Below are 13,140 nucleotides of genomic sequence, written 5' to 3'. Positions count from 1 at the left end.
CTGCTACAGTACACAAGCCATGCTAGATGGAAGCAAAAGCTTAAACGATGCACCGCAAACTAAGATGCGGAGCTCAGAGACTCGGAGAATACTAAATAACGTTGTATACCTCAATCAGCACGTGCTAGAAACCATTTTGAGCCTGGAGAGTACTGCTACTATTATTAAGCTACTGAAGGTTGGGCTTGAGGTGCAAATCACACTGACTTTCCCACAGGGATGTTCAAAACTCTAGAAGTCAGGATAAACAGAACAGAGAAGTTAGCATAAAATGAATAGTTCCAACTACAATTACAATATTCGATCCAGCATGATTCAACCAAGCATACAAAAACTATTTGCGACTCTGAAGCGGTAAACAGGAAACTATCATTGAATCTACATCCAGTTTAGCTCATTAAGCAGAACATGTCAATCAGATTGCTAATGGAAATAAACAGTCCCTAAACAATAAAAGTTATCTTAGATCTCATGACATCTAAGGTTGGTCGTTCTTCATCTATAATTTATCCCGCTCCCCAAGCTTAGTCTCCTTCTTCAGTTAATCTGCTCATCGTCACCACCAAGATCAGGTTCTTTGGCCTGAACCTCCTGGTTCTGCCTCTCTGCTTCCTGCACAGCCTTGTGAAATTGTGTGCTCTCAGAGTAAAGGCACAAACAATGTAACCCAATGAAGTGAATATAAGACCATCTAATTAAGATTGTAATACCTGCAACAATTCAGCCATCCTCCCCATTTCACTACGCTCTTGATACCCACGAGCAGAAGATGGGGGATTTTCGAGTTCAAGAGGTGGTAAAGGCTCCACAACGACTGGCTTGTCTGCTTCAATGAGTTCTTCCGAATTAAGATTTTTAGCATCCCTGTTCACCGGCTTTGATTTACCCTGAACACTCGAAATGACTTTCCTCAGCAGCTTCTCAGTAGTCCAAGGCGGCAAGGTCATCGAAAAGGCCTCCGTCTTACGCCATATCTCTTCCGGGATATTGTGAAAAGGCCCCCACGGATCACCCTCGTGGCTGGCCTGGTGAACTCCATTTCCACAATTCGTCACCCGATCCATGAGCATTATCTGACTTGACGACGGAGGGGGTGGAGGAGGAGGAAAAGTTTTGAGTGCACCTGGTGGGGCCTGTTTACACTCGGAAACCACATAGACATCCTTAATTGCTGGCGGAGCCATGTCTTTATCCTCAGCAGCCACACTAGCAGCCCAAGTCTTGGCTAGAGGCACCTTTTTGCCATTCGAGGGGCCTGAATAAGCAGAAACTGGTGCTGCATGGGTAGGACTAGCATTCTTCTCTCTTGAATTGGCATTAGAGGCCCGGGTTCGGCGCTTTCTCTCTGGACGGGGAATCTCGACTCTTTGGATCATTGGCAATCCAGGAGCCACGTCGTTTTCAGCAGAAACAGGTAGATGGCATCCAGGCTTGAACACAACACCCCTTAAAGTTCTCTGGGGGTTGCCAAGACTAACAGTCAGCAAATAACCGGCATCAAATTCTGCTTCAACAACACCAGAAAACCTCTGGCCCAACATAACATCGTCTACGCCATCAACACGATCTACTTGATGGGGTTGGTTTCTCTTCGAACCTCTATGCACGGGTGGGTTAGAAGTATTACCCCGAGGATCTCGATGTTGAACTTCAGGTACATCCGCAGCCTCACTGGGACTTGAATTCTGAACCCCTGGAATTGTAAGTTTTTGAGGCCGCCCCCTTTTGCGCTTACGCGAGTTTGCTGAGGGATCAGGGATGGTATCTTGGTTTGTTTTCTTCATCTTGCGTGCTAGAATTATTCTCTAGCCCTCTCCACAGAACATGCTCTAGTTTCACCTCTTGCTGCTAAAAGGAAAATCATATGTTTGAGTGATTAAGTCTGAAAGGACCATGAGTAGAGAAATGTCAAAGAGGTGCCATATATAGAGCAATCATGTTACTTTGTGCCGTGCATTGCCGGCACGTGGAGTTCATGCCGGGGGCTTAATAACTGATGCTAATCTGCTAACAAAGGAAAATAATTCAATGCTCACGAGAGTTCTACTGCAATTCAAATATCAAATTTAACTAACTCCATTTATCTTTATCTGTACAACACTCCAGACCCTCATACCCTGTCATTAGGATTAACATAAATTTTTTGTCAACTCTGCAACAGCTAGTAGCTTGTATCAAATAATGTCTAGCAGAGAAATGAATAAATGAACAAGAAATAAAAGGAAAATTAAATTAAGATTACTGGCAAATACAAATAATGACGTAAGATGTGCACTTGACAAGTTTATGGCAAATCCAGATCACATAAAAACCGTGAAGGCAGACAATCTAGTGCTCGTGTTAGAGCATAGCAACAGAGAGCACCGACAGGGAAATGGTAACATGTCGTGATAAGCATGCTACAATACGATGTAACGGAAAAACATAGGTTTGCGAGATGAAAAATCAAGAGGAAGCCTGCTAATACTTCCAAAGAGGAAAAACCCGTTCTGGCTCTGAAGAACTCAACACATCAATGCTCACAAAGCTTACTGCAAACATTCACTAAAGGAGAAGAGAAGCAATCAAATGTGTGAGCTTCAAGTTCTAGATCCTAGCAGTCTCGGTAAAAGCATTTAGGATGATGGACTCTCACCTTGATAAGTGAATGTTGAAGCTGCCATCGGTTTTCCACAAATATTCCAACTGACAATGTAGTCTAACATTTTCCTACCATTAGCATAATAAGAAATGATCCGAAGACAAAGTTACAAACCTCGCGCTGGTCTTATAGAGTCAAAACCATGAGCATAAGAATGGTTCTTGACATGTTCTACTGAGCTGACGTCCTATGTCTGGCTCTATAGTTATATTTGACAACTTGAAAGTTGAACCATCAATTGCAAATCACAAAAGAAGTATAGTAAAATGCGTTCCTTGAGATTCTCCATCTAAAAAATGAAAGATAAAAGTAGATATGCAAATGGATCCTGCCTAGTGGATGCAGTAAATCGCCATTACTCTAGTTATGGTGCAAAAGAGAGCTACAGTCTAAATATTCAAACCAACATTGACAGGCTTATTTGTGTGCTGCCTGTTTGCAAGCACACATCCATAACAAGTTCAAAGATCATGTGCCTTAATGTTAAACCTGACAGAATTTGCTCGTTTCATATATAGATACATGCCGACTTTTAGTGTTAATTGAAAGGTTCATGATGGTTATGTTGATGAATCTTGTTCAAGAAACTTCTCCATTTACACTTTCAGCAAAATCTCATTATATTTCAGCCTTCAAGGATGATCTGGTAAGGAACTAGAATGGTGACTCTCCAAGTTGTTCTCTGACACTGACATAGAAGTATACATTTTCCACCATTAGAACTCTAAAAGATGACCAGAAGACAAAACCCAAAAGGCTAGTGGATGTCCTATAGTTATTAAACCATGAGCACAGCACTTGTTCATGATATTGTTCTGCTGAAGTGAAGTCCTGAACATGGCTCTGTAAGATTATACTTGAGAGCTCAGTATTCATATCCCCGATTTACTCGAGTCTATTTAATGGTTTTCAATGCAAAACACTGTGAAAGTATATCGAGTTTTGTTCATAAAGATTCTCTATCTAACTAATGGATGATATAATATATAGATAAATCCTTCCTAATATATGTGAAAATCACCATAATTGCCTCCATTGATAATCCTCCCAAAATCCCACATTAGCACTTGGCATGCTTCTGTACACTAGCACCAAAACTATGGGAAAAAAATTGATCGGGTTCATCTTTAACACGACGAAAGTCACCGATATTATATATAAACACATGATGACATCCATTGTCAGTGAAAAACCTGTCATGTTAAAGTCAATGAAAATCGTTAATGGAAATGAAACTTCACCAATTTTTCTTTGAGCAAATTTTTTTGGCACTTCAGCCTTCAAGGATTATTGGAAATGGAACACAGGCCTTGACCCACCAAGTTGCTTTCTTACACAGCACTTTTCTCCATCATCTTTAGTCCAAGCCGCATATTGTCTCTCCCTTGTATATTATAACATCCCACTAATCTTTGTCAAATCACATGTAGATCAATGTTTCAGTAAGTCTTTATATCTATAGCCACATTGTTTTCCCAATAGACCCATGTTGGCAAAGAAGAGAGAGAGAGAGAGATAAATATATCTTCATACTCAACGCATTTACAATGCGCTAGCGAGCCTGAACAGTAAGCAAACGGGTAAGCCTTCCATAACCCATACGAGGCCTACATGATCAACGCCCGCGATGGCCTTAAACACATAGGATCAAGCGATTAAACAAGACAAATGCGGCTATTCGAAACAAGGACAGAAGAAACAGTGACCAAGTGACAAAAAGAGCTACTTGGGACTGTCTTTAATCTCCCAACTCAAGCAGAGATTAGCTCTACGCAAATTCCTAAACATTCAACTAGTTTATCAGCTTTCGACGCCCACTTGAAAAAGGGAGAGAAACAGAGAACACCCACTTATTAGCTGATGATTTTCTTTCGACTCTGTGTTCATTCAGCTACAGGAAACGTTAAAGCTCAGAACTTGATGAACTAAACTAAAAAATATCGCCGAAAATTTTCTGGGAAACTGCCAAATTTGAAGAGCTCGTCACTCGAATAAAAAACACAGCGAGAGAGAGAGAGAGAGAGAGATGTGTACCTTTCATGGAAGAGGGCCCAGCGACCGCCATTGACGTCGGAAAAGTAGGGTAAAACAATTTTTTTTTTCAACGAACAGGCTGATTTATTTTGGTGCTAATGATGGTCAGGGGATGATTTATTATGGTGGTTGTGAGTATTAATAAGGTTTCCATCCATTACGAATCCCTCTCTACATGCAAACATGTCACGGTGCTGTGCTGTGCTGTGCTGTGCTGTGACGTACAACCTGGAAGGCTGGAACCTCCGCAATCGCTAATTGCCACGAGTGAGGCCAACCGACCAACCAATCCCGGACACGTGGATTTTGCTGACGTAGGACTGTTTAAAAAGTTGGTGATTTTCTCCTTGGTGATTTTTCTTTTGTTTCTATCGGCTCAATCTTTTGTCCTCGTTTGGAAAAGAAGCTTCATTAAAGAATTGACAATGAATGAGATAAGTAATCAAACGAGGTGAGTAAAGATTCATAACTTATCAAAATTCCGTTCATTTCTCGTAAAGTTAATGATTTAAAAAAAAATCATTTATACCGTTTGAAATAATTATAATTAATAAAAATTTGATTTCTTTATCAAATACAATATATGCTTAAATATTTTCGTGTATGATAAAAATATTTTTTTTCGTTTATTTTTTTTTTTCAAACGATACAAATAACCGTATTTAGAAAAATATTTCAAACGCACTCATGCATCTTAGTGTATCTATCTGCCATATAAAATACTTTTTCCTTTTTGTTAAACTTTTTTTGCCTCGTAAGCCACACTAATAAGTTGCGTTTGAATTTTTCGCAACGACGAAAATTGACATATGAATGATGAAATTCTCTTTTAATAAACTTGAGAAGACTTTTTAAAAATTTTTAGGGGTTTACAAATTACAACTGAAGTTTACGGGGCAAAGAAAAGTCGCGTACCCCGAAGAGTCGAATTCGGATGTTTTTCCTATTGGCTCACTTCAAAATACTAATACGGTGACGTTTGGTATTCCCCGGCAATCATAGCGTAGCACCCATGCATAACGCTGATGTATCGCTGCACTCCATGATGGTCTAAAAGATGTTTGTGAACTCTCATATGTTTTGACCCAAAAGAAAAAAAAAACTCTGATATGTTTAATATGAATACACCACAATATATCAGGAATATGTTGGTTCATGAGATTTTTGAGATGGTTTTTTGGGCAAAAAAAAAAAAACCCCCCCGGTTTAATGTTCGGTTTGTTCTGCAGGAAAAAAATGATTCGGAAAACATAAAATATTTTCCTCAAATTGATCAATTGAATCACTTACAAAAATAAATAAATAAAAAATATTTTCACCGACCATGAAAAATTTTAGACATATAGTGTTGACAATAATGAAGATACTTTGATCAACTAATTATTATTATTATTATTTTGGTTGGAATCGAGTAATTATTTGACAAGATACAATACAAGCAACTGATTTTTGGAAAATATTTTCTAGATCATTAATTTTCTAAGAAAGAGCTTATAGGAGAGGAATCTATCGAGCCAAATACTTTCAGTTTGATTTATTTCATTAGTATATAGATATATAGTTTAACAACATTGCTCTCCCCTAATAGTTTTTGACTTTTGAGTAAACATCTATTGGGGGTTAACAAAATGATGCTGAGAAGGAAGACATGCCATGTCAAGTTACATCATGTTTCGACCAAAAAAAAAAATATTACGTCATGCAAAACCTTGAAAATTAAGGAGTCTACCTCTGTCACTGCACAACACAAGTCAAGTGGCTAGAAAAATGTTCATATGAAGCAAAGCACGTAATTAGGTTGCTCAAATTTCAATCTGATCAGACAACAGTACAACATGACCATAAAGACTAAAAGCCAACCCTATGTCCCAACTGAAAAAGAATATACAGGCCATTGGTTACTGTAGTACTTGATACGGTAACTCTCTAGCCTAAGTATTTACAAGAGAGACGAGATGTTTTTCCCTCATGATTTATTACTAGGATCAGGGGCCACGAGAGGCCTCTGGGACTCAGGGAGGTGCTGAGCATATAGGTCGTGGACCAATTTTACGTAGTCATCGATCTTGTCAGCCACCCATCCATCGGTTTTTATAGGAGGGAGATACTTTACAGCGAGAGGCGTAGCTCGAACATGGAGGCTGCCCTTTGTCCACGCTCGATGAGTCCCGGTTAGGACCATAGGAACTATAGGGAGGCGGGTTTGCAATGCCAAGTGGATAAAACCCTGCATAGAGGAAGCAACTATATGAATGCTCTGTCGCAAAGCATAAACGAGGAAGTGTAGCTCGGTTAAGTTTAAGTAGCCAACGCTAGCAAGATCTTTTGTAAAGAAAACCGGTCCAGAAAGAATCGTCTACTAATACTTCGATGGAATCTCTCCTAATCTCCCAAAGAACCTACATTGTTAAGATTCTTCAATCAAATATGATCTGTAAGTATGTTGCAGAGCATCAACATCGAAGCTTAACATTAAAATTACATAAGATCTTCGTCATAATGACCGATTGAACGTAAGGGAGTGTCAACATTTAAATTCTGCTAATCTCCACGAAATCTGCACTGTGAAGAATCTTGATGCAGATTTTGATCCTAATGGCATCTGAACAGATTGTCTAACAAAAAGGACCCTGGATAGTGGATACTGGCCAGGAAAGAAAAATCCATAGCATTTGTATATATTAATCGTGGTTGTGATGTGAAATGAAAAAAGACAAGCAGATCTGTGTGCATGCCCGAGAATAATATTAAACTGAGCAGTTAACCTTTTTGAAGGGAAGCAATCGTCCGCTTCTTGACCTGGTCCCCTCAGGAAAAATTATTAGAGAGAGCTTGTTTTTGACAACAGCACGAGCTGCCTGAGAATAAAGATATTCACGACTTAGGAACGACGATGTATGAGCAGACTAGCATTGATGAGCAAACATACCTCTTTCATTGAATTAATGGCAGCAGTTGGATTCGAACGATCTATGCGGAGGTGATTCGCCAACACATAGAGTTGTCCAAAAAAAGGGTACCAAATGATCTGGATAATTAACTTTTGATAAGTAACAATCTGCATTAACTACGAAATGGTATATGATGCTTGTCCATTTTAACAAACTCAAGGTTACATGAACAGCGAATTATAATAGACCTCATGTTCTTTCTAGCATGAATAGTATTATTCGCACTACTTAAATGAAAATTTTTAATGTGAATTTATGCAATTGCAGCAAAACGCAGCATTGTCATTCTTCACAGCAAGGCAAATTGTCTTCAATGCTTATTATTCAGAGGCATCTCCCATTAGATCTCATCATATTGATGTTCTCTTGAAGATCAGTTACCATGTCTGAACAAAATGCATAGTCAAAGTACCTCTTTCTTTGCAATGCCAACGGTCCCAGTGGGAGTCAACCACATTATAAGACAGACGTCTACTGGAGATGCATGGTTGCTGATGTAAATAGCCCTCTCATTAGCAAACTCCAAACCTTCAATTGTCACAGGATTCCCTAAAATCCACATCTGCAACCATAATTTCGGTTTATTGATCACAACATATGTCATCCATGTAAACAGCAACTACAAAAGTAGAACAAACCGAGGGATTTTCTCACACTAACATTGTACAAGAAGCTTATCAAGAACGTCGCACAAATGTGTATCCCACATAACTGAGAGAATGAAATCAAAGATCTGCTTCATTTTCAGTGTACTTTAATGGAGACTGCCATGAAATGAAGCACTTTCTTTTAAACTTTGCCCTGGTTCTAAGGTGAAAATGATGGTTTTGTTTTGGTATCCAAATGACAAAAGTCAGTGTCATAATACATAACATACCAGCAACCCACAAAAAAAAAAGATTAAATAAGCTGATGACCTACCCTAAAGATTAACAACAAGGTTTACATGAACAATAAAGTGACACAAAACTTACCATCAATCTACCAGTCACGTGGCCATAAACATTGCCTTGCCGTACCCTTTCGTATGGCCACGGAATCAGCACAAGCATGATTAGCGCCCAGATGATTGTTGTTACCATCATCGTCATTAAGCACGTAATTATTTTTAACCATGATATCATTATAGACACCCATCCGTCATCATCCTTGAACACATCAGCCCACCGCCCCACCTCTTCCTTTGCCGCAACCTTCAATGGTGCTCCTATATCTTCAGAAGTGCTAGCACTGAAGAAGTTCTCCAATTTTCTGTACCTAAGCAAATGACTGGCCCCACTAGTCTCCATGGATCAATGAGCAAGCCCCAATGGAGTTTTCTCTCTAGTACTCACCTGGGGCGGTTTACATTCAAGATTTAGGAATAACACCAGAATACTGGCAGAATTGTCGAAACTACAATTGCTTTTTTAAACTGATCCCGGCGTGGACAACACTTACAGCTCAACGTGAAGGAACTTGATGTCACTAGACACCAGATGAGAAATTCCACTACAACCAAGAACCTTACTAATGTTCTCCTTACCCAAATTTCAACAGAGATTAACCCTATACAGTTGAGCTAAATCAATAACCTAACCTAAGTAAAAACAAAGTCGGTATCACCGTGCAACTCCTTTTTCAAGTTTCTCAGCAGCTAGATGGAGCCTCGCTCTGGCTTAACAAGCCTAAAAATTGATCAGCGCATTAAAACTGGTAGAACGAGTCACTAGGATAAAGCTTCATCACTCAAAGGGCATTCATATCCCCGAAGAAGCATATGGCTTGAAACAAAATCTAAACTTGTATCTGAATTAAAGATAAGTACAGCCCAAAAAACCAGAGAGAACAAGACATAAAACAAAACAAGAATCTTCGCGTTGGTAGCTTCGAGAAGAAACGAGAAAAGTCCGGCCTCCAAGATTGTTCTCGGCGACGAAACAAACCGAAGCATCGAAAAAAGAGCTTAGTCGACAAGGTACCTGACAAAATGCCCAGGAAGAAATCGCTGCTTCCGCCGCGAGGTGTCGGTCAAAGAAAGGGCCGAATCAGAGGACCCAAGTGGGAGTTCAGTCAACGAAGGCAAAAGATAAAGTCCTAGAGAGAGAGAGAGAGGGCAAAGGCGAACCCGAAAGCGTGAGGCTTCCGCAGCATTTAGTGCAGGGAACGCGAGAAGGGAATCTAAGGTCTACTTTCAAGCTCCTGTATCTTAGCTGGCGCCGAAACGAACGACGAGAGAAGACAGACCCGATTCAGTACTATACAACACGACCCATTTGATCCTGATAATTAAAACGGGTCGTACGGTCTTCCGTGAGATCAATTCGCTCGATGTGCGGAGAGTTTCCTCGTAGCTTTTAACGTGCGAGTGGAGTTGCGATGATGGTCTCGTACACGGTACGGATGGATTGATTCTGAGGCCATAATCCAAGCGGAACGAATATTACTAGGATTTATTCTTTTTGGGACACAGCATATTCTGTCCGATCCGATGAATGAATCTTCAGTCTCTCTACCCGTCGGCGGCCTGCTGCTCCGCTTAACTTTGTCTGGTTTCACTACTACTCCAAGAAGTCGCATTCCTTCACGTCTTGTTCAATGTTCGCCACTCGGGACTAGAATTTGTGGATGCATTTTGTGGTTTTATCTTCCGAGTGATTTATTATCTGCAGCCTTAAACAATTAGGATGATACCGATGGATATTCTACATATTTTAATTGGTTTGACCGAGGAAAGAATTTGTCTGAGTCTACCCAACACGAGATAAGAATATAGAGTGTCTATCCCAACACATCTCGTTAGAACTCATGATTGAGGATTGGCACGTTCAAGAATTGAGGCTCTCTTTGATTCGTAAAAAATGAATGATTTGAAAAAAAAAATCTTTAAGATGATCACTTATATTTCTTAAATTGATTAGTTAATAAAAGTGTTTTCACTATCGATCACAGTTCATATCTAAATATTTTGATGAACGATGAAAATGTTTTTCGTTCATTCATTTTAGTAAGTGATTCGAGTGACAATTTTTGGAACTTGTTTTCAAATCATTCATCTTCTACGAAACAAACGCAACCTAAAAAGTGTTTAAAAATCTAAGATTTGTCCAATGTCTAGTGAAATCCCATTTGGACTCTGTTTGTTCCACACAAAATTTCATGTTTTGAAAGCGATACAAACAATCATTTCTCACAAAATATTTTTCACATTATTTATTTTTTGTGAAACAAACGGAACATGTTTTTATTTATGAGAGTTTAATATTTTGGTAAAGTATTAGCAACATACCCCCATCTTTCACTTGCCCACTGACCATTTAAAATACAATTATATGTCATTGTCGTCATTATATTTATAATATGATTCCAAAAGAATATAAGTCAAATATGCAATTTAAAATGGTAGCGCACATCCGACCCAAAAAAAAAAAAAAATTGGTAGCGCCCTGCGAAGCATGGGCGAATTGGTGGTGAAAAGGGAGAGTTGGATGCATTTTCTGCGCTTATCCATTAGGAAAAATTTCTAAATTAATACACTTATAGCAAATTTATCTTAAATTAATTTTTTAATCACAAAAAAAATCAAATTAGCGCACTTATGGTAAATTTATCTCAATCTAATGTTTTGACCATCAAAGACGCAAAACTGGTACATATGTGATAAATTTATTCTACTACCGGTTTCTGTTAAATTATGTTAATATCACAAAAAAATCTCAATTTAGTATATATGTGACAAACGGAAGATAAAAACCTCACACTGAAACACTTGTCAATTGCTACATATCATCTAACTCGGCAATTTAACGGTAAAATTTAACGAAAACTAATGGAAGGTAAATTTGTCACAGATGTATCAATTCGAGATTTTTGATGGCCAAAAAATTAGTTTAAAAAATCACATGTGTATCAATTTGGAGTTTTTCGTGAAATTAATCCTTTTTTTAATACCTAGACTCGCATTTAAAATGTTTTCCTATTTTCTCCTTTTCAATCAATGCGTCTTTTAGAAAAAAAAATATATCAATAATATATCTATTTTATTTATTTTATATACTAAAGGAGATTTATAGAAGGACATATCAAATTGGGAAAAATTATCAAAAAAGTCATAAACATGTTGCACATTTGCCAATTTAGTCCTAAATCTTTTTTTGTACCAATTCGATCTTAAACATTTTTACATTTGTGTCAATTTAGTCCATCCAACCAATTTTGGCCGATTGATGCTAATGTGGATCCGACCGACATCGACGAAATAATTTTTAATAATATTTTAATATTTTTCAAACTTTATTTATTTTTATTTTTTTTCTTCTTTTTTTTATTCATCTTCTTCCTCCCGCCGATTGCCGGATCGACAACCGCTCGGAAGCAAGGGCCAACGAGACTCGACCTCCCCAACCACCGACGCCGCCATCGTCACCGGGCGAGGTCAAGCTCACCCAATAATGACAATGCCAATGGCCAGCCTTCCCTCCAAACGATCTCTAATAGAGGAAGAAGATAAACAAAAAAAAGGAAAATAAAAAAAATAAAAAGTTTTAAAATATTAAATATTACTAAAAATTGCCCCGTTAGCGGCGCCCGTGTCCAAGTCGAGTCTGGTTAGTCAAAATTATTCAAATGGACCGAATCAGCACAAGTGCAAGATGTTTAAAATTGAATTAGCACAAATGCAAAAAGTTTAAAACTGAATTGACAAAAGTATAATAGATTTATGACTTTTTCGACAATTTTTCCTATGAAATCACATATGTCACTTCCTCCCTCCTTTCTTCTTTTTTGGGAAAATTATAAATTAGGACCCTGAAGTGTCCTCGTTTTTCAAATATGGGTCAAAAGTTGATATTGTTTCAAATAATGGCCTGAAGTGCTTAAATTGTTTCAGAGAAGGGCTAGCCAAAGGGCATTTTTCCCTTTACTCTTTTTAATTTTTTTTCTTTTTTTTTTTTTGCAATTTCTATTTTTTGCCTTTTCTTTTCTTTTTTCCCTCTCCCGGCCATTGCCGGCCTCGAGCCGTCCTCGCCCGGGCAACGTCGAGCCACCCTCGCTCGGGCCGGCGTCGAGTGAGGGCCCTCTCGCCCGGGCGGAGGAGGGCTGCCCTTGCACCGGCGAGGGCAATCTTCGCCCTCACCCGATGTCGGCCCAGGCGAGCCCTCACCTGAGCCGATGATGGCCTGGGGAGGGGAGGGAAGGGGAGGGGAGAAAGAAGAAAATGAAAAAAAGAAAAATGCAAAAAGAAAAAAATTCAAAAAAGTAAAGGATAAAAATGTCCTTTGGCTATGCACTTCTTTGAAACAATTTGAGCACTTCAAACCCTTGTTTGAAACAACGTTCACTTTTAGCCTTTATTTGAAAAAATGAAAGCACTTTGGGCTTTTTTTGGAATTTTCTCTTTTTTTTTTATTCCTTTTAACTTTCATTTCACTAAATTTTATCTACTTTCATTTTTTCCCTTTATTTCTCTCTTTAATTTTATCAAGCTTCTTTTACATTAATTTTCAAGTTATATTATACAATGCCTTTAATTCG

General features: G+C 38.6%; 2 protein-coding genes across 3 annotated transcripts; both read right to left on the bottom strand.

Moving 5' to 3' along the window:
- Positions 1 to 150: 150 nt before the first annotated feature.
- On the bottom strand, positions 151 to 4,751 carry LOC115750010. The gene is made up of 4 exons (XM_048274347.1): positions 4,676 to 4,751; positions 2,636 to 2,840; positions 711 to 1,848; positions 151 to 621 (listed from the first exon to the last, which is right to left on the bottom strand). Exons 3-4 carry the CDS (start codon positions 1,782 to 1,784, stop codon positions 538 to 540), a joined length of 1,158 nt encoding a protein of 385 aa, XP_048130304.1. The 5' UTR covers positions 1,785 to 1,848; positions 2,636 to 2,840; positions 4,676 to 4,751; the 3' UTR covers positions 151 to 537.
- A 1,694-nt stretch (positions 4,752 to 6,445) lies between these two features.
- LOC115750009 (1-acyl-sn-glycerol-3-phosphate acyltransferase-like) lies at positions 6,446 to 10,196 on the bottom strand. 2 transcript variants are annotated; one of them, XM_048274365.1, is made up of 7 exons: positions 9,588 to 10,196; positions 8,601 to 8,960; positions 8,039 to 8,188; positions 7,605 to 7,703; positions 7,441 to 7,533; positions 6,677 to 6,902; positions 6,446 to 6,623 (listed from the first exon to the last, which is right to left on the bottom strand). In XM_048274365.1, the coding sequence occupies exons 2-7, from the start codon at positions 8,913 to 8,915 to the stop codon at positions 6,607 to 6,609; spliced, it is 900 nt and encodes a 299-aa protein (XP_048130322.1). In that variant the 5' UTR covers positions 8,916 to 8,960; positions 9,588 to 10,196; the 3' UTR covers positions 6,446 to 6,606. The 2 variants fall into 2 exon arrangements, with proteins under 2 accessions (XP_048130322.1, XP_048130321.1); XM_048274364.1 differs by having other exon boundaries at positions 6,446 to 6,902; positions 9,588 to 9,702; positions 9,798 to 10,194.
- Between the last annotated feature and the right edge of the window lie 2,944 nt (positions 10,197 to 13,140).

Source organism: Rhodamnia argentea, chromosome 2 (genome assembly GCF_020921035.1).
Source record: "Rhodamnia argentea isolate NSW1041297 chromosome 2, ASM2092103v1, whole genome shotgun sequence".
Taxonomy (NCBI): Eukaryota; Viridiplantae; Streptophyta; class Magnoliopsida; order Myrtales; family Myrtaceae; genus Rhodamnia; species Rhodamnia argentea.
Note: the sequence above shows the minus strand (reverse complement) of the source record. Positions and strands in the feature narration are given on the sequence as shown.